The sequence below is a fragment of the Diachasma alloeum genome, unplaced genomic scaffold (genome assembly GCF_001412515.2).
Source record: "Diachasma alloeum isolate Michigan unplaced genomic scaffold, Dall2.0 Dall_scaffold_00302, whole genome shotgun sequence".
NCBI lineage: Eukaryota > Metazoa > Arthropoda > Insecta > Hymenoptera > Braconidae > Diachasma > Diachasma alloeum.
In genome coordinates, this window is record NW_021680441.1 from 619,681 (window position 1) to 642,290 (window position 22,610).

Below are 22,610 nucleotides of genomic sequence, written 5' to 3' on the forward strand. Positions count from 1 at the left end.
AAAAAAAATTTACCACTGAAGAATTTGAAAATGCCGCGTGTTTTTTTTTGTGAATAACTTCGTGTCACATATTGACCAATCAGAATTAAGGATTAGCGGTCAGGCAGTTTCGAGATATTTCGATATAAAACAACTTCACGTTTCTTTCATCTTTAGTAAAATAGGATAAAACTGATCATAAGGGTATGACAGAAAAAAAAATACTCTCGAATGCGGTGTATAATATTCTACAATAATAAATGTGTGTATTCTTGAATACGGTATATTATATTTTGGATTCCGGGATAATATTCCCATGGAACAGAATCCCCATGAAAACGCTTCCGTGTAACCAATTAGATCGGAAGATTTTCCCGCCAATTTTATATTCTGAACTCTGATTGGGAAACGGCTGCGTCGCCGTGTGGATTCTGTTCCATGGGCGGTCACCCTTAGTCCGGAATCCAGAATATAAGATCCCGGACTCCGGAATATTATATATTTGATTCGGAGATATTTTTTCCGTGTACCTGATGGAATGCATTCTAAAAGGGAGCCATAGAGATCCATAACAATAGTATGTGAACATGTATCAAGTCATTAATTGTCGATATCAATTGATTGGACGTAAAAATTTTGTTGAATAACGGACCAGCGAAGGAGGTAATTTACATGAAATATCTGCTTTCTATTGTTTTTCATCTACAGGTACGTGTAGTGGGGGTGGGTCAATCCTCGTAATTCCCCTCAATTGTAATTGATAATGATGAAAGATTGGAAATTGAAACAATGATCGACTGAGGCTAACATCATCACCTCGCAGATTGAGATCGTCAATTTCGTCAAGTAATACTACCTTCGATTTTCTTTTTCCTGTTGATCGGATAATGATTAAGCGAACTGATGCCATTTGGGATGATATTCTTCGACATTCCGTTAGGTAAGCGCACATCTCGCAGGCCCCCGTTGATGTTACCGGGGGCTCCTAAGTTTGGGTGATCATCATCATTCGCTGAATGGCTGGCGTCTTCTTTGCGTCGGGCTTGACGCATCAGTTCATAGATTGCTGCTGCAAATTCTTGTTGGACCGAGGGTACATCTGTATCACCGTCGATCTGAAAATCCATCAATATTCAATGGAAAATGACAACTGTTCATTCTCAAATCAATCAATTTACTTGTCCATCGAGGGTTGGAAATATAGGCAAATACATCAATGGAAACAGATAATGAAGAAGGCCTACCGTTCTCAGACGATTGTCATTATCCAATGTCTTCAACATCGGCAGCGTAACTTCCCTGAATATTTCCAATCTTTTCCGAAATGCTGGGACGCTGTCGTCAAGTTTTCCACGGCCTAATTGAAGTTTCGAGCAGTCTAGTAGAATCAGTGGTGGCTCTTGTCCGAACTAGAGTGATAAAACTCCATTACATCTGTGTGCTTCTCATCTGAGGGACTACTCAACTCCCGATTGAGTTGACTTCACGGGATTTCAGTGTTGATTTCAGTGATTTCGGGAGGAAATGAAATAAATGACTTCAAGGAGATCACGACATAATTTCGTGACTGCAATTGATTTCGAAGCATTTCATAGATTCGAAATCAGTGATTTCAGAGGCAATGAGAGCCGAACGGGCTATTTTAAGTATTAAATTTTTTATTATTTCATAAGCTTGTTGAGCAAGCTTTGAAGGGTTGTTTACAAGTGAATCAAAAACGGCCCATTTTACCTCTTTTCGCCAATAATCCACAATTCAAAATTAATTTCCAAACGTTATATTACGAGGAAGATACATGGAATATTCCACATGATTTCACATGACTTTAACACGATTTCGGATTGATTTCATCACAGTCTGACGCTATGATTTCGGGAGTGATTAGCCCCTTGTTCTCATCTTTTCTAGTATCTTCACATGATTTCTTTGAGCGCCATGAGCTCAAGAAAGCGGCTTTTAAGATAGGGATCAAATAACTACTTCAATGATCACGTTATCATAGATATTGCAAAGTGCATCGAAACTATGAGACGAACCTTGCTTTCAAACTCCTGCATTTGCGACAAATCCCTGGGGAAGCCATCGATTACAATGCCATCATTATCCCGATTGAGTAGTACTTGCTGCTCTACCAGCTGCATGATGATATCCTGGGAGACCATTTCCCCATCGACGATTGCATCGTTTATCACGGGATTCGATGTTGCCATGGTCCTCAATAAACCACCGATGTCAACGTGCACCCAGTTGGGCATGTTACGGATAGCTTGTGTGCAGAGGTGGGATTTGTTGCTCCCCGGTCCACCTTGAAGAATTATCATCAAATTTTTTTTAACAGCCTTTTGAGTCCTCTTTTCAAGTCTCATTTCGATGCATGCGGCTGTGGATTCTGCACTCTACCGCATTCGCACTCCTATTCGCGATCGCAATGTAGATGTGAGAGCCACCAAGTGGACTCTAAAGTAACTACTCTTCGGGGCCGACCAATGAAATGACTAGATCACTGAGTTCTTGATCTCATTGGTTGGCCCACGAGTAGTTAGTTTAGAGACCACTTGATGGCTCCCACATCTACGCTGCGATCGCGAATAGAACACAGGAGTAGCATGGGACACCACAGGAAACCCATGCCGGTACCGGCGGTTACTCTATTAGCAGCCTCCCGCTCGCCGGAGCCTTCCGTTGAAAAATTCGGTTCCACGAGGAATCGAACTCACAACCTTTCGCACACTAGACTTGCCGAGTGCGTCTAGCCCACTCGGCCACCGGCGTCGGTATTTATCATCAAAATGATCTTCAATTTTTTAAGCCAGACAAAAGCACAAGTTCTTCCATTACTTCACGACAAATTTTTCCGATTTATTGAGGAGTAGGTGAAAGTATCATTGTCATTCGATTGGACGTACCTATCACCCAGATGAAGCTCGGCAGACCTTTTCTTGGCTTGTTGGCGGTTTTGGCGGGAATCGGGCGGATCGGAAGGGGTGGTGAAGTTATCTGAGTGGCAGATTGAGGATTGGACGTCACGTCCGGCTGCACCACCTCCACCTGACGCAAAAAAGACAGTCTTAAAAACACCGCGACAGTCTTATCACGTCCATTTAAGAATTTGCGATTTTCATCGATTCATCCATTCAGTCTTTTATTCTCTAAAATGATTAGCGAAACGTCGCCAAATGATAATTAGATAAATGTTGCTTTCATTTTTTCTAACATCCCTTGATATTTTTCGGATAAGTAAAATAAGAATTGAAAAAAAAGAATTCATAACTAATTTATAAGAATTTAATCCATTTCATTTTAATTGATTTCAAGAAAACTGATTCAATTTCAACATCGTCCATCTCTACTTCCATCTTCTAAATGAATAGGGCTGCCTATGAGACTCAAACGAGACTTTACTTTGGTGATTACAGAAACTTTCGGTATCATCATAGTCGCAAAGGAGACCGTAGAGGCTCTTCTCGAGATGACTCACAGTCAATTTATCTCGTCTCGGTTTCACGTTTTTCCCGTTTTAATGGGTAAAAGACCGAGACGAGACGACCGAGACTAAAGCCGAGACTTTGCATTGAAGAAGCACGAGAAACTTGAGACTGACACGAGCTGAATTGACTGTGAGTCATCGCGAGAAGAACCGATACCGCCTCTTTTGAGACTGCGACGAGAGCAAAAGTTGCTGTGTTCACCAAAACCGAGACGATCCCTTCAAAGTGAAGTCTCGTTTGAGTCTCGTAGGCAGCCCTACAAAGGAAATCCAACTCACTTCAGTTTCCAGCGACTGCGGTAATGATCTATCAAAGGCACCATTCTCCGACAATCCCAAAATTCTCACAACCGCTTCTCGAAAGTCAACATAGACTTCACTAGGATTTCGTTCTCCATTGACCTGCAACGGGCGAATAAAAGGGCTAGTCATTCATCGTTTATGTGGGTGGAACGTTACTATCAACCATGTGATGAGTAAATGGGTAATTCATCAGGTGAATAATTGATGGAAATGTTTTGAAGGTAAACGATAATGTGGAGCAGTCATGAATTTATTAGTATGAATAATCTAGTCATACTGAAAGTTTTAAAGTAGGTCTTACTTATCATGTCCGTAATAACAAGAGCGTTTTATTCGGCTATAAGTTGACTCTAATTGTGATCGATTAGGGACTCGTGTATTTGCAGAAGGAAAAGTTCGGAGCTAATGTTCTACACACTCGAATCATATTTTTTTTTATTCATATTTCTTTCCTACTACCATTACGATTTTATAGGCTCCCCATTCGTCTGCCTTGCCTCTCCCACTTCTCTCTTCATGGGCCGTCTTACTCTTAACTGTACCCCATTCGGGCTAGAACTGCAAGGGAAACCATGGAAAACCCCAGTCGCACAGCCGGCCGATAATGCAGGGATTCCACTGACTCAATGGGCACAGTGGTTCTCTACATCGAATCACAATTATTTGTTCGAAAGTTCGGAGGGAAATTACGATTCGATGCATTCGGGAAAAAATGATGGAATTCACTCACCTCCAGGAGAATACCACTCCGATCGAAATACTCAGCAACAGGCATGACATTTCGATAAAAATTTCGGAGTTCCATTCGCGCGAGACTCAGGATCACGTGACCTAGTTGGGCTCCATAGTCAATCTGTCGTTCTAAGACTTCTTGTCTCCAGGATACCAGGATAACGCCATTGATTATTTGAATCTAAAAGAACAAGTTTACGTGAACATCATTAATTTGTATAATTGAATTAGATTAGCGTGAAAAACTCTGAAGAGGATTTCCCCCCATTAAAAATTGTGGGGAATCTTAATCGCTATCAAAAAAGTCTTTCGATTTTTCAAGGAGTAGTTCCCTCATCGGAATCTCGGCCAATAGGAGGGCCGCATTTGATGTCACGTGGTACAACCTACACGGTTTTATATCGGTAAAATTTGGTGAAACCACGGCACGTTGCTAAGAGAATAAACAAAATAATTGAAATACGAAAGTGTAGGTTGTACCACATTGACATCAAATGCTGCCCTCTAGTGACCGAAATTCCGATGGAGGAAATACTCCTCCAAATACCCCTCGAGCTTCAAAATGCATCGGTATTTCCCTCAATCTTCCCTGCAAACAAACGATCGTGTCAAGTTTTGTAGGAAATTTCCTTGCGCTTGGCGCTCGGGATTTTTAAACCTACACGGAGAGAAATATTCAATAAAAATTACGTATCTTTTCCGTAATTCCGGAGTGAAATGTGGTTGTAGGAAATTTTACGGAACTGTCACGGAATTTTTCCGGAGCGTTTCGTATTTTTAACTGAATCTCTTGTAAAAAATTACGATACCGTGACTTAAATTTTCTGAGTCGATTCCGTAATCGGTGAGTGAAGTGAGAGTTCCGTAATTTTTACTGAACATTTCTCTCCGCGTACAAAGCTTGACACTCTCGTTTGTTTGCAACGAAGCTATCGGGAAATACCCGATCATTTTGAATAATAATTTTGAATAATAATCGATAGAATCCGTGAAAAATGTGGCTGAAGCGATTAATCGATGAAAATCGCCCATCCCTGATGCCTTGAATCACCTTGAGGTATCTTATATAAAGAGTGGGCTGCACCGGTTAATTTTCAATGAATGAAAATGAACGAATCGCGTCAGCACCAGAATTCACTACGGATAACCCATGAAATTCGACCTTCGACTGCTTGAACCTATTGGAAGTATTTGCTCTTCTCTTAAAATCGATCGCCATAAACGAGTGACAAAACACATAAAAGGTTTGGCCATTTCAAAAGCAATCGTTCGAAGTAAGCATCATATTTTGTCGAAAATGTCTCATGGAGTTTTTGTTGCGTCAAAATCCGTCGTATACGACGAAGAAAATTTAAAAAAATTTCGGTTTTGGTAACAGCGACGGAAGTGTTTTCGGCTCATCTTGGCGACCAGATGCTAAATCCCATGGGAAAATATATGAAAAATATACATAATATAGACCAATTTAATATATTCTTTGAATCAAACAACGATAATGAGCACACGGAGAGAAATATTCAATAAAAATTACCAGAAAAAAGACGTAAAAATTACGTTTCGAAACGTAATCTGGGAGCGAAGTAAAATTCAATAAAAAGTGTCAATCGTCACGTAAATTCTACGATCTGTTCCGTAAAAATTACTCATCCGTCCGACGCCTCACGGCTAGCCATGAGTCACCGTGAGGGGGAGATTTTAACAACACGTTCCGTAATTTTTCCGGAACTTTTCGTAAAAATTCTTAAACATCCAAGAATTTTCATGTTCTGAGGCATAATAAGTCTTGAAGTTTCTGTTAGATTTTACAACTTCCAGAAAAATAACGTGAATTTTTCGTATTTTTTCGGTGAGAGACCCGAAAATTTACTGACCGTTTCAGATTTATTCTCTTATATTCCTATAGAAATTCACTGAAAACGATTCTCGCTTGCGGATTACGTGAAATGTTCCGTAATTTTTCTTGAATATTTCTCTCCGTGCAGAGGAAATTAATCGAAACAAACCGTCTTCAATTATTCATATAAAAGGGGTGTTGACCGAATTGTGAAACATTGACTCGTTCAGGTAATCGGAGCGGGTCAGTAGGCCGGGTCAACGGTTTTCGTTGATTCTTTGTCAGTTCCACGCGCACATTCTCAACCCTCAACCCCCCGCCGCAAGAAAGCGAAACTCGTGGCAAAGATATAGTAAGTAATAAAAATACAGTTGACGTGTGGATGACCATGAGGCAGAGAAGAATGAATGTACGTCAATAGTTATTGAGTCATGCGGCACGTGTCACAGTTTCCTGCATATGTCCCATGGTATTTTAAGAAGATTTTAAGAAGAGACTACTATGAGTTTTAAAAGTCGCGGGCTATTGGAATGAGATCTCTCATACATCGAAGATCGATTATATCTCTCTAAAAATGAATAATTAGCGCAAAAAATTAATTGTTTATTGCTCGTTTGGCCCGCAGGCGCTTCAGTGCCAAATTACATTGAATTTTCAGTGAAATCGGAAATTTCAGGATTTTTCTCCCCCGAAATCGCATTCAGTGTCACTGTCCTGATAATTCAAGAATATATTTTCCGGAATTTTGTAGTTTTCAATTCATTTTTAGGGAAAAATGGAACTAAAATGTACAGTTTTCTTTCATTTCTCCACGAATTTCTGAATTTTCAATGACGAAATTCCTTGAAATTTCAGTAGTAATTCATAGGGTTAATTTAACAGGGTAGTTTCCTCTTGAACCACACAATCTCAAATTAGAGATAGTCCAAAAACTTGATTATAATATGCATTCAAAAGCCTACGGGCTGAGGCTGCGACTAAAAATCTAAATAAATACTGTAAATGCACATTTTGCAAACAGTTATGTCGAATAAAAATCTTAAAATTCAATTCAATTCCTGCATGTGTCCCAGATAAAGGTCACTATCACCTCATTAATGAAATTCATGATGAATTTCATTGTGAATTTTTTTTGGATGATGAGGTATTTCTGGCTCAGATTTATTTATAGCAATGGGGAAGGAAGAACCGTGGGTATCACAGCATGAAAACTGAAGTTTGTGCCTACCCCGCAGGAGAAAACAAATGTCCCGGCTTTTGCGCTGTTCGAACGCATTTGGAAAGCAGAATGAAGCGGACACTCCGAAAATTGGGTATGAACTCAATTGATGAGTCATTGGGAGTTTTATCTCATGATCGATCAGAATGTCGATTATTCGGGGTAAATGACCTAGTCACGGCCAAATATAATTAGTTTACCCGTGGCAAATACGGAACTTCCCTCGTGGGTAATGAAATTAAATATGTAGTTCTGATTCCGTTGGCAATTATGATTTGGGTACAGTACACTGAGAAAACACATACTTTTACCGAAGAATATTACAATTATGTGGAGTTACGGGATGATTATGCTACATATGACCTCGGGTGAACTCCATTGACAATTATTAACATTTAGAATTATTGCAAATTGTTTTACGTAAAAAATAATCAAATTTTAAAAATTTGGACGGGGATCCTCTTACCGTGTGACCAACATTTTTCAGACGTCAAGAAGTGTCTGAATCAATCAAAGATGTTTTGTTTTCAAACACCTCCGTTTGAAAACGAGTACGGAGAAAAAAATTCAATAAAAATTACCAGAAAAAAACCTAAAAATTACGTTTCGAAACGTAGTCCGCGAGCGAAGTAAAATTCAATAACAAGTGTGAGTTGGAACTGAAATTGCACGAATCGCCACGTAAATTCTACGATTTGTTCCGTAAAAATTAACCACCCGTCTGATGACTTACCGCTGTAGGAACAACAAGTCATTCCGTAATTTTTCCCTAACGATTGAGAAATTTTACGGAACGGAACGTAGAAATAATTCACCAACTTCATAAAATAGTATATTTCGTAACGAGTGCAAAAAAGTGTTTTTTGGCGAGTGGGAGGTTTATATCATGAGCCGAAAGCTCGTGATATAATCCCACGAGCTAAAAAACATTTTTTCACGAGTTACGAACAATATTTTTCATCACAATGTGGCGGAAATTGGACTTTTAGGCACGCGGAGCGTGCCGAAAAGTTCACTTTTCGTCACAGCGTGATGAAAATTGTTGAACGTTAAAAAGAATTTTTTATTTTGAAGGCACAATAAGTCGGCAAGTTTCTATAAGATTTTACTTCTTCGGACAAAATTACGTGACAATTTCGTACTTTGTTCGGTGATGAACGTGAAAATTCACTGAACGTTTCAGATTTCTTCTCTTCCATTCCTATAAAAATTTCCGGAAAACGATTCCCCATTGCGGATTACGTGAATTGTTCCATAATTTTTACTGAATATTTCTCTCCGTGAGGTGCATCAAACAATGTCCGATGGACGCGAGGGGACGACGCCTGCGGCTAGGATTTTTAAATAAATTATAAAAAATAGAGGAAATGGGAAAACCCCCCGTAAGGGGACAACTGCAAAATTTTTGAGATAAAATAATAATTATGTGAAAAAAGGTACAGGAATCAATCAAGTGTTGGAAAGGAGCATTCTTTTGCGAGAAACTCTCCTAGACCCACAAAATATCCCAAACTCCAAAATACAGATAGTCCCCATTCCGAAATATTACGCATTCCCTGAATCGGCCTCCCCTGCAGCTCCAGGCTTACGCTTATAAAGGGAGTCTACTGTATTGGTAATCATCGTCGATCATTGTAATTGACGTGCGACGCAGTTGTGGTTTGCCTTTCCACAACTGTTGACTTTCCAAATGACTCCACAAGTTAAGCCAACGGACAAATCGATAACTTACCTTTTCCGAATATTCAACGACATCTCTCATATTCCTGGGATAGCCGCTGACCAAAAATGTCCTAGCCCCCGGTGACATCTTCATCTCCAGCATGAGGACTTCAGCCACTGTTTTGCTACTCAAGAGACCAAAGTCCTGCATGTCTGAAACAGAGTGGGTACTCATAATTAATTCAGGTGAGACATTGCATGATCAACGGAATTGGAAAAAATTCCAACGGTGGAGAGCAATGAATCATCGCGCAACATTCTGGAAAGTTTTCCTTCATGAGCGTATGCAACAATCCCACTGCATATAGCGTTGAGTTAAGTATGAAAAAAGAGGGGTTGAAGAATTGTTATGGTGGGGGATGGATACCACACTTGTTTACGCAATAACGACGGGCAATGAGACACAGTAGGGGCGCTACGGACTATCGATCACGGAGATATATCGATTACAACGCAACTTACCCTGACGCTTCACTAGAGGTCTAGGGTATATAAACTGTGTCATAGCGGCGTCATTCAAACGTCTATATTACGTAATGTATCACTCATTGTTTCATTTTTTCGTTTCTATTGCGTTCATTTTCGTCATTTTCATCAAGACTTATTGACAATCCCTTGTTGATTATCTATTGGAGAATTGCACGGACAAATTATATAACTTCCACTAAAAATCAGAAAAGATCGAATGCCATTTTCAACGGAAGTTCAAGTTGAATTTGACAGAGAGCCAGGGACCGAGTGGAAATTTCACTCAGTTAGCTTGGATCTACATTAGTTTCAGGTTCAATACTGGTCAGAATTTATTGATTAGACTTTCGGATCAGGATCTGATGAGATTCTGAATGGAGTACTTGTATTCATTGTGGCGGAGTGAATTGTGATCCTATTCTGATCAGTCAAATCTCGACTAGATGCGTATCGGATCCGGTACTGTTCAGGAATATCGAATCCTAGAATTTTGACCAGGCATGGACCCAAAGGAGCGTTACATTTCTGATCCAAAAATGATCAAAATCAGTTTTTACTGGTCAGTCTCTTATTCTATCCTAATTTGAATTTCCACTCGGGGAAATTTGCTACGGATTTTTTCATAGATGCGTGGTGGTACCTACCATTGCCGAGGGCGTATTGCTGCAGGAGGTCTGTCATATTTATGTGCGTCATCCCATTTTCCTCTTGCATTAGATTGTCACAATGTGTCACCTTACCGCTGCCAGGGCCGCCTAGAACGTGAAAAATAAAGAAATATGGGGAATTAGAAAAGTGGACTCAATGGGCAATGCAGTCGACTTTTTGTGTAAAATACCAGGAATTATTTCTAGTATTATTTCTATTTATTATTTCATACGGCAGGTACATACGAAGTGATCGTAAGAGAGCAGATCCCCGCCAAATTACCAGGCGAATAAAGTCGACGCTGGGGATTTTTGGCTCAATACTTTATGAAAAGATGGCGATTAGTCAAAAATTTTGAAGAAAGAAAAATTGAAAAATGTTGATATTTGAGGGAGTTATGATTTTTGAAAATAGCTAGTTTTTGTAAAAAAAAAAATTCCAAATTGACCGCAATATTCCTACGGAGTTCCAAGAAAAACCCTTCGAAAGGAGACGTTATGCATAGCATCGTCTTCAGTTTGACGGATTTTATACGAGAAAACGTTTTTTTCCATCGTTAATTACTAAAAAAGCTATTGTTTTCTAATCTGAAATTTTCACCAAAAATTGTCAATAAAATGAAAGGAATTGTGTCGCCAATTAGAGTTTGTCTTTCGCCGTAGTTCGGCGGTTATTTTTCTCAGTGGGACAAGTACTGAAAATGACCGCTATTGTTCATGCAATTATTACCCAAAGGAGTGAATATTCAATTGCACAATTAAAAATGAGTCAATTCGGCTTTTTAAGTTGCAGATTTTGCGCGGATGTGCTCATATTAAATATCGCATTTCTATTTTAATCTCCTCTGCATGCGCATGTAGCGAACCAATTCTCTGTCTTATATAAAGAGTCGACGTTAATGGTGGAAAATTTTCGGAGCATTACCGAGGACAAAAATGACAGGAACATTGGGTGGTTCAAACTTGACTGGGCCAACGTTCTGCATTGGAAATACACCAGCCGGTGGTGTTGACAGTAAGCCTGCTTCACCTCGCCACCTTCCGATACTTCGAGCATCCCCGTCCTCGAACACCTGCGATTCATTATGATGATCTGAAACCATAATTCGGAATATTTATCAACTTTACCAGGGGCGGCGGAACGTGAAAATTTGAGGTGTGGAGTCAATTTTTCTGGAATTACAAGGGTCACGAGGGTCAACCGATTCAGGGACAAGGATCATCAGGAGGGTCAAATGGTCTTATTTTCCCTGGTTCCCCCTAATTATTTCAAAACATTGTAGTACTTTTCACTTATTTTGTTTATTAATTAGTATATCAGACTTTGAAGGGCCCTACGGGGCTAGCGCACTGCGGTGGTGGGCAGACTTAGCTTTGGGAAGATAAGCAGCGCTGAGCGTGGTCACTAGATGGATGGGTGACCGCGTGGGAACACCTCAGGAAAGAAACATTGTTTGGAAAAACTGGAAAGAGCATTTTGAGAAAAGCAAATATGCGGAAATAAAAAAACGGGATGAAGGAATAAGAAAAACCGTAAAAGCCGAGAGATATACGGTGAAATGGAATGAAAAAAATATATATATCAGACTTTGAAGGTGACATTGCAAACAGGCCTCTGCGTCTCTCCTTTCGTGGGATAAATTCATCCAAAATTTTATATAGAGCTAACTCAGTCGGTCATAGAAAAAAAATATAGTTTAAAAAAAAATGTTTTTGAGATGTGGAATTTCACACTTCAAAAATTTTGAAGCATTGCACCAGAATTTTTTACAGCCGATGGATTATGTTTTGTTCCAGTACTCGTACTACAATTTTTCTAGAAAATTTCTCTCCGTTTCAATTTCAATCCGGAAGTGTTAGTGAACCCCGATAAATTTCCAGAAGGGCAAGCGAGAAATTAGTCGACGATAAGAATCGGCTTTTAAGCCGCTACACAGTTAACTTTATAGTTCCTTTCAGGAGTCATTTCCGAGCCAACTATCATTTTCGTCTCATTTACTGGTCATGGTGAATCGACGTCTGACCCAATTCGCATTTATCTACTTCCCACCTTCGAAAACATGCAACCCGCCTTACGGCGACTAAAATATGATGTCGATTTCGATAAAATTCTGTTATGCTTTGGTAACATGCGGCTAATGAATGAGGATAGATCTTTTAAAATGTAAGTTCACCGTGAAATCGGGAGGTGTTAATTGACTCGACAGACACAATGAGTCTGACTGCGAGGCCAAGCATAATTGAGATACCACGATCAAATACGTAATTAACTGAGAATTTGTTGGAAAATGCTAATGAAGGATTCTTCATAACGTCGCCGTAGAGCCAAACGGGTGGTAAAGCTATGCTTATACACGCCACTTACGCCCCTTTGGTTATACGTCGACGATAAAATTTTCTTGATGAGAATTCCTCGAAAATTTCGAGAATTCGTATGAAATTCCATTGCAAATCCCTAGAAAATCGTTCTAAATTTATCAAAATTTTTCAAATTTAATTACCACTGGAATGTCAAGGGATTTTGTCATTGAACATTCAGAATTTCGGGGAAAAATCAAAGAGAACTGTCAATTTCAGTTTCATTTTTTCCTGAACATGAATAGAAAACCAGAAAATTCCGGTGACACTGAATGCGATTTAGGGGGAAAACATCACAAAATTTAAATTTTCCCTGAAAATTCAATGTAATTTGACACTGAATATTCATATTAGATTGGAAATTCACATAAATTAAGGAATTCTCGTCATTATGCTGCTTAAATTTCTGGAATTTTACTGAAATTTCAGTGAAACCTGAAATTTCATGATTTTTTTTCCCCCTAAGTCGCATTCAGTGTCACTGTGCATGAAATTTCTTTTTTTTTTCTAACAGTGTACCCCAGTCTTGTGGGCGCCAGCCCTGATTGAGAATTTCCGAGCGTTCGTTCAGGGCTTGATGAGTCTTGTTTCCAATGTCAATTCCTACTTCAATGGATGAATGATAAAAAAAATGACAATTCCGAATCTCATAGAGTATTCAGGTAATGTTTCAGGTTTATAGTTTTTAAAAATCTTTTAGTTGAAAAATAATCTACGGGTAGAACAACTGCAAACTTCTGCGCTAATTCTCTTTGAATTCTCACAAAAATACACGACCAAAAATAATATCTCCCAATAATTGGGGGAGCAAGGTCACAAAGTGAATGACGTTTTTTATTTTCCATTCCTCAACTCTGAAACTATTTGAAACCGCTCCGTCATGTACGATCACCGACGTGGGCGCTTTCGTAAACATCTGAAACGCTTGAACTTCATTCCAACAACGATGTCAGATTAAATTATCGAGCACGGGACAGAACACACACGCGATCCAAAATCATTACGAATTGATTGGCCAAAGTTGTCATTCGCTCTTCCAAGACCTTTCAACTTCTTTCTGCCAATGGAAAAACTCCATGCCTTTTATTTACTATTTTTTTACGTAAATTTCTTGCAAGTTCTGATAGGAACTTGCAGCTGGCCATGGACCGAGGGCCTTTCGCACGCGGAGAGAAATGTTCAGCAAAAATTACGGAATTCTCACTTCACTCACCGATTACACAATCGACTCAGAAAATTTAAGTGACGGTATCGTAATTTTTCACAAGAGATTCAGATAAAAATTACGGAACGCTCCGGAAAAATTCCGTGACAGTTTTGTAAAATTTCCTACAACCACATTTCGCTCCGGCATTACGGAAAAGATACGTAATTTTTATTGAATATTTCTCTCCGTGCAGAGCACAAAAGTAACTATTTTTCTCACAATGATCATTGCGAAAAAAATAATCAAATCTCCAAAAAAACAATCAACATACTTTTCTATCATGAAATCTGCTGCGCACTACAACTATTTCTTCGAAATTCCTGACTTTCTCCTTCATTTCGCCGTATCTTTCAATAAATTTTACTCTACTCTAAAAACAAAACAAAACTTTTTCTTGTGACCTTTTTTTTAACAAAAATATTTGTTTTTGTTCTTTCGACGATTTAATAATTCACCGGTTTATCGACAATTTTTTGTCTCTCTCATTCGTGCATTCTACTCGACGTTTATTCCCCCTCCACTCTATTTAACTTTGTTTGCAATGATGGGACAACTGAGGTCAGTGAACGATTTTGCGTGTGACAGGGTCGCAATGAAGGGTGAATAAAAAACTGGATTTGTCTCAATCTACGGCCTTGTTAGTAATATTTGATGGAGGGAGAATGGGAGAGGACATTATTATTATTATTATTATTATTATTATTATTATTATTATTATTATTAATATTTTGCAATTGCTGATTGAAAATATTCCATTGTGATTTTTTAAATATTCTCGAGCTCTTTTTTTATGTTAATGTCGTGAGAAGGAAATATTTAAGGGATAAATAATCTTATGTATTTATGTATTTTTATTATGTTCATGTTTTTACGATCATCGTCAGAAAGGTTTAGATTCCTGTCGAACACGTAAATGACCGTTTTGAAAATTAGATATAGTTGAAAGGAACAACCAGTTGAAACATCCGGCTGCGAGTTGGTTTGACAAACGACTCGCGTGACCGTACACCCTCTTTACATGTGCTGTAGGGTAAACATACATTATTCAGTGCTGAATCCCCGGAATTTTCGAGAGATTGAGTCACGTGCCGTTCTCGATGGAATTGTGACTTCATGTGACGGAGTCATAGGGAATATTTATAAGTGTTTTTATGAAAAATTGTTGAGTATTTTTGGTGATTGATAGGTGTGACACACACAATTGAGTAACTGAATTTCTGTTGTCTCATTGAATGTAAAATTCTCACGATACAGAAAAAAAATCGCCTGGCGGGCGCAGAGTTAACTTTCAATCTGACTTTGCGCCCATTAGGAGACGAAGAATAGGTTTCTAACTAGAGGAGGTAAGATAAAGGAGCCTTACCCGCACGTGAGCACGACGTTTTAATTCGCCATGAATTGAAATTCAATTCATCGATTAGTGTTTTTAATTTTCAAATTTTTTTGGACATCGGTTGTCCCACGATAACTAAAAAAAATATTCTGAATTGATTGAGTGGTGGGGCATCCTAAATAAAAAATTGGGATGGAGGTCCTTTCGACCGAGTTCGAAGGTGAAGGCGACAGCAATAATCGTTACTTTGATTTATTTGAAACTTTGCAAAAATATTGTTTTTTTTTTTGAAAATCAGAGTTCCGGGGATATCTCCGAATATCATGCTTCAAATGTTTGTTGTAATGTCATTAGGTCGAAGTTAAAATATGATTACGATAGCTACATTGGTTGATTTGATTTTTATGATGATTGGTAAAAATTTCGAATTTTTCATGAATTTCCCTGAAACTAAGCTTTCTCATAATTTCTTCAAATGTGATGTTTCAAATTCATTCGAGTATGGATAAATAAAATTATTCTATTAACATTTTATCGAAGTGATAGAACCGTAAAAAAAGCCATCGGTTGTATAGAAAAAAGGGGGAATAAAAATAATGATGATGAGAACATTCAACTAAAGAAATTGTATTCAATTCAATAAAATGAAATAAACAATGAATTACACATATAATAGAAGGAAATACTGCGCAAAATAACCATTCGGAAGCCTATTTCTACACGGAGAGAAATATTCAATAAAAATTACGTATTTTTTCCGTAATTCCGGAGCGAAATGTGGTTGTAGGAAATTTTACGGAACTGTCACGGAATTTTTCCGGAGCATTCCGTAATTTTTATCTGGATCTCTTGTGAAAAATTACGATACCGTCACTTAAATTTTCTGAGTCGATTCCGTAATCGGTGAGTGAAGTGAGAGTTCCGTAATTTTTACTGAACATTTCTCTCCGTGTAATTTATTAGCGAAAATAACTATTATGTGCAACACAAGAGCAATTTTCCACTTGTTACCATTTATTTCGAGTCCTTTGAGGGGGCGGCACGTCAAAAATTCCGGAACAGATATCTCAATGAGTATCTTATAAATACTACACAGAGTCAAATTTTCGGGAGGCAATAAAATGACGGATCGGTATCTTAAGCGAAGGGTCGACTGTGATCAATAAACTCACCAGTGTCAAGGCAGATGCCCATAGTAGGTTTCTCCAACAGTGGCCGTCAATTATCACGGCCATTTACTCACATGATTAATACCCCACGCGACACCTCCCACCAATTATCACACGAGTGAAAAATTCCACCAAAACAAAAACAAAGAAGAAAAACTCAAATTTCACTTTCGCTCGCGCCAATATCTTATCGTCGATCACGCGAATGTATCCAGTCCCTCGAAAGTCCCTCACTGTCCGATAAATTTGATCCTCGTCGTGAAACTATTGAACACCGGCGACTCGCGTCGGCGAATATTTTCAATTTCCTCGTAGCGCTTCAATTTTTTCAGTATTATCTTCAGCACAATAGTCAGCAGCACTACCACAAACATGCGTAAACTTGAGCTTGACCCAATGAAGGGCAGACTGTCACATCACTCTCAATAGTATGGAATTATCAGATCCTTCACTTTTGCACTTGAAAAACGCTGGAGATGTTTATCTGTCACTACTCGTTGTAACTTCCACGCCTTGACTTCTTGGATTATCTCTAAAACAAAAAACATTAAAATTGTGGATCCATTCGTCGTAGAAAGTATCCAGAACATTAATTTCCAAATAATGACTGACAACTTTCATTAAAAAAAACAAATAATGGTTGAAAAAAAAATCATAAATCGTGCGAATTCAAAAGACTTTCTCATTCCTTGAAATGGGAAGTTGATTTTTCTATTTGTATTGTTCGTTTAGAAGTGGTTGAGCGAATTAAAAAATTCCATTTTGCCCCACTCCGTCGATCCATCACGTTTATCCAAAAAATAACACGTGTTGTTTTCAATGTCACAAAAATGATGAAGGGAATGATGCTGTGAAAAATCCTCACTTGTTGTTGCAGCTAGTCCTGATGGCGATTTGTGATTGTTGAAAATTTTATTGGGATAGAGACGAGTTAATGCGCTCCAAGGGGCTCACTATGTAACGGCTGAAACTAGAATGGGCCGAACTTTCAGGTGGTAATCCACCAGGTACATGTGGTAGTCATAGTTACGAGACTTGCGCTTTAACCCATTTTCCACGTATTCGTGCATGTGGTTTGTCACTATATTGTGTGGTACATGGGATTTGTTTGTGGTGGAATGACCAAACGAAGACAATTATTTTCGCTTGATTTTCATGAGGAAATTATTGAAATAGATCGCCCGGACTTCAAGACGCTCAATCCGCAACAAATTCAATCAATCCTATTTTTTGCTATAAAAAAATACTCATAAAATTCAACTTTTAATGCAGATGTTATTCAATATGAATTATCAAATACAAAAATGCAAAAAAAATTACGATAGATTGAAAAATTGTGGAATACGTTTATAAACAAAATAATAATTACATTATATTAATCCGATAAAATTTTTCATCTCCGATTTTTATTCTTTGCTACTTTTTTTATGGATTCTATAAAAATGTGAAGATAGAAATTGAATTGATGGGTATTCTTTCATTATTTGAGAAAATATATCAATTTTAAAACTTTCTGGAGACATTGAAAAATCGAAATTTTTATTTTCTTGCGAATCGATCATCATCCCAACAAAAAGTATCAATACTCTCCATTTTTCACGTATTCGTGCATGTGGTTTGTCACTATATTGTGTGGTACATGGGATTTGTTTGTGGTGGAATGACCAAACGAAGACAATTATTTTCGCTTGATTTTCATGAGGAAATTATTGAAATAGATCGCCCGGACTTCAAGACGCTCAATCCGCAACAAATTCAATCAATCCTATTTTTTGCTATAAAAAAATACTCATAAAATTCAACTTTTAATGCAGATGTTATTCAATATGAATTATCAAATACAAAAATGCAAAAAAAATTACGATAGATTGAAAAATTGTGGAATACGTTTATAAACAAAATAATAATTACATTATATTAATCCGATAAAATTTTTCATCTCCGATTTTTATTCTTTGCTACTTTTTTTATGGATTCTATAAAAATGTGAAGATAGAAATTGAATTGATGGGTATTCTTTCATTATTTGAGAAAATATATCAATTTTAAAACTTTCTGGAGACATTGAAAAATCGAAATTTTTATTTTCTTGCGAATCGATCATCATCCCAACAAAAAGTATCAATACTCTCCATTTTTCACGTATTCGTGCATGTGGTTTGTCACTATATTGTGTGGTACATGGGATTTGTTTGTGGTGGAATGACCAAACGAAGACAATTATTTTCGCTTGATTTTCATGAGGAAATTATTGAAATAGATCGCCCGGACTTCAAGACGCTCAATCCGCAACAAATTCAACCAATCCTATTTTTTGCTATAAAAAAATACTCATATAATTCAACTTTTAATGCAGATGTTATTCAATATGAATTATCAAATACAAAAATGCAAAAAAAATTACGATAGATTGAAAAATTGTGGAATACGTTTATAAACAAAATAATAATTACATTATATTAATCCGATAAAATTTTTCATCTCCGATTTTTATTCTTTGCTATTTTTTTTAAGTATTCTATCAAAATGTGAAGATAGAAATTGAATTGATGGGTATTCTTTCATTATTTGAAAAAATATATCAATTTTAAAACTTTCTGGAGACATTGAAAAATCGAAATTTTTATTTTCTTGCGAATCGATCATCATCCCGACAAAAAGTATCAATACTCTCCTTATTATTCATCATAAATATCTCTTCATTTGAAAATGAGAAAAACTGTTCCCATNAAATTACGATAGATTGAAAAATTGTGGAATACGTTTATAAACAAAATAATAATTACATTATATTAATCCGATAAAATTTTTCATCTCCGATTTTTATTCTTTGCTACTTTTTTTATGGATTCTATAAAAATGTGAAGATAGAAATTGAATTGATGGGTATTCTTTCATTATTTGAGAAAATATATCAATTTTAAAACTTTCTGGAGACATTGAAAAATCGAAATTTTTCTTTTCTTGCGAATCGATCATCATCCCAAGAAAAAGTATCAATACTCTCCTTATTATCTATCATAAATATCTCTTCATTTGAAAATGAGAAAAACTGTTCCCATAATTTGTATACTACAATGGGAATAGAATCCAATAAATTCAATTTAATCTAACCGCAAAGAAATTTTGGAAATAAAACAAATAAATTAGTATAATATAACATAATCTAGAGACGGGCGCAAAGCGCCCGTTCGCTAGTGAGATTTAAAAAAAATTTAAACAATTTCAATCAGCGAAAATTGTAGAGAGTGTAATGTTCATGAACAAACAAGATTTTTCTAATAAAAAATTGAGAAATGTCAGATCATTTTGTTTTCTATTTTGTAGCAAAGGTGGAATGATGTTCACATTTCACCTTTTGATCACCTCGAAACAATTTTTGAGATAATTCCTGGCAAAAAGGTATTCAACAATATTAGTATTCAATAATGTAAGTTACACTACCTACAACATTGTTGCAGAAGTGAAAATACTTGGTATAGACCTAATTTACGTTTAAAATGCTCTATAAACTGTCTACCACTTTACTACCATCGATTCGATTGTAAAGTTCCAGTGACTTCTTTCATCATCCTTGCACCAGATTCATTCGGGTCATGTGGGTATAGAATTAGTGAGAATTTCTTGCGCCAAAGTTTTCCGCGAATGTCTCCACATTGAAGTTCATGAATAATCGTTTCATTTCATGTTTGGAATTTTCCAAAGTTATACTCAGTTAATTGAGCAATTAGAGTCGTCCTATGAGAATTAGGTGAAGGATTTTTTTTCTACGCAACGAAATCATTGCACTTCACGAAACGATGCCTTTTCAGGATAAAAATAATTCTGGTAGAGAAAACTTCATCGAGAAATATTTTGTCCCTAAGTTACAAGATTGCTCATTATTATTTAACTTAAGGATTAAACATCATCGTTCCACATTAATAACATCAATCATAACAAATATAATGAACAAATAAACGATCATTGAAGCAGAAAAATTTTTGTTGAAATGTCGGAGATGAAAAATTTTAGGTTCAATGTCGCAGTTAAAATGGCACACTTGAAATATCAAATTGGAGAAAACATTTTCAAATTATTTATTAAAAGATGAAAAAAGTAGATGTCAAATGATGTGAAAAAAAATTACACAGCGATTGATCATAATTTTATGTGATGATAATGCTATTATCACAGTGAAAAATCAAATTGCAAGGCTCTGAAAATTCTGAGGTGCTGTACAGGCCCCGCCTCCCCTATGGGAGTATCGAATAACGAAGACCTAGTGCTAGAAATGCAATTTCTTGCGTGCACAGTAAATACAATTTTTCAAGAACTACTCAATCTATTTTTGCGACAAAAATTTTCCACTTCTCCGCAATCTTCGCATGTTTGGCACAAAACAAATTTTTTTTGATAATTAAAAAAAAAACGTTTTTTGAAGATTTTTTTTTTATCAAAAAAAAGATTTTTTTTTATAAAAAAAAAGATTTTTTTTATCAAAATTTTTTTTTTTAATAATTAAAAAAGAACACCTTTTTTGGCACAAATAATACTTGTTTGAGAACTCCGTTGTTTTTCTTCCAACGTAGTATCTCGTACGAAGACTACTGTCTTTCCTAGAGAGGTAGAAAGGAATCAATTATCACCCTCCGCATCACATCCCTCTCCTCTTTTTCTTCTTCTATTTTTATGGCACTGACCGAAATGTCTTGAGGTCGTTAAACCCACACCCCTCAACAAACAGCATAAACTGCGTCGCTGCGTTTGTTTGTGTTTCCATGTCGAGGCGAAAGTTGAATAATTCGATCGAACTTGGACTACTGTCTTAGTACCCTCCATTCCAGTTAGTTTATTTTCATTGTCTTCGTTTGATAAGTCAACTCGCAGCTCGTGAAATGTATACCATCCCAAATGAGACCTCTAGCTATTACATAATTGAAGACAGAACCAGCGAACAGGTGGGTATACTCTCAGGTCTATACGTTATTCCAAGGGGCAGAGGAGACTAACTCAACTATCGATAATATTACACGGGGAGCCAAGTGGTTATTCTGGGGTTTTCGCTCTTACAATTACAAGGGTTGCATCATCCCCCATTATTCTCTCTCTTGTTTTATCTATTTTGAAAATATCCACTGGTTTATTGGAGGGTTGAAGGCAGGCACGTATGAAAAAATCGTATAGAAATTTTCTATACGAATTATTTCTATCCATAAATTTTTACATAAATTTTTGTTTTCATACGAAAGATGTCAGGACGCTCCAGAGAAAAACGTAGAGGAATGTCGCAACTCCATACGAAATGTTTCTATATGAGTCCAGACTGGCTCAGATCAGGCCCGAGGGGATGGTCACTCCTCAATCGAGTGACTCAGTGATTTCCAGAATCAAATGACTTCCTGTGATTTCCTGTTGATTTCTGTGATTTCTCGAATAATTTTTGTGATTTCTCAATTAACATTGAGACAACATGATTTCTTGATTTCAAGAAGTCACTGGAGAAATCATGATTTCGAGACCAGAGTGGGGCACCTGTCGATAATGGCAGTTTTCTACATGATGTTACAATACGTAAGGATGTCAAAAACTTCAAAAGCGTCGCATTTCGGCTTTGGGTGATTTCGCATGCACCGATACCATAATAAAAATTGTAGAGTTGAAACTGCAAAATCAATTTCGATTTTACACTTATCGATGATTTCTAATGATTTCGGAAATCACTTGATTTCTTCATGATTTCTATTGATTTCCAATTATTTCCTGAAATCGTTAGAAATCACTACACGGAGAGAAATATTCAGTAAAAATTACGTATCTTTTCCGTAATTTCGGAGCGAAATGTAGTTGTAGGAAATTTTACGGAACTGTCACGGAATTTTTCCGGAGCGTTCCGTAATTTTTATCTAAATCCCCTGTGAAAAATTACGATACCGTCACTTAAATTTTTTCTGAGTCGATTTCGTAATCGGTGAGTGAATCGTGAGTTCCGTCATTTTTACTGAACATTTCTCTCCGTGTATTGAAAATCTAAATCACTTGATTTCCAGTGGTTTCCTGAGTGGCTAGCCCCTCGATCAGGCCTAAGGATTGATCAGAAAGTCATCATATGATAAATAAAACATTTGAGTCTACAACACATTCCACTGAAACCCATATTTATAAAAACGGGA

General features: G+C 37.0%; 1 protein-coding gene across 1 annotated transcript in view; it reads right to left on the reverse strand.

The window, feature by feature from the left end:
* The window catches only part of LOC107039615 (adenylate kinase isoenzyme 5), a 19,258-nt gene extending 2,506 nt beyond the window's left edge, over positions 1-16,752 (reverse strand). Inside the window, exons 1-10 of the mRNA XM_015259330.1 lie at positions 16,462-16,752; positions 11,317-11,484; positions 10,389-10,499; positions 9,287-9,429; positions 4,500-4,682; positions 3,746-3,868; positions 2,886-3,027; positions 2,016-2,284; positions 1,224-1,388; positions 836-1,094 (exon numbers count right to left, since the gene is read on the reverse strand). Coding sequence (XP_015114816.1) covers positions 836-1,094; positions 1,224-1,388; positions 2,016-2,284; positions 2,886-3,027; positions 3,746-3,868; positions 4,500-4,682; positions 9,287-9,429; positions 10,389-10,499; positions 11,317-11,484; positions 16,462-16,483 — 1,585 coding nt within the window. The 5' untranslated portion in view covers positions 16,484-16,752. The remainder of the gene's footprint in view (positions 1-835; positions 1,095-1,223; positions 1,389-2,015; positions 2,285-2,885; positions 3,028-3,745; positions 3,869-4,499; positions 4,683-9,286; positions 9,430-10,388; positions 10,500-11,316; positions 11,485-16,461) is intronic.
* Positions 16,753-22,610: the final 5,858 nt, after the last annotated feature.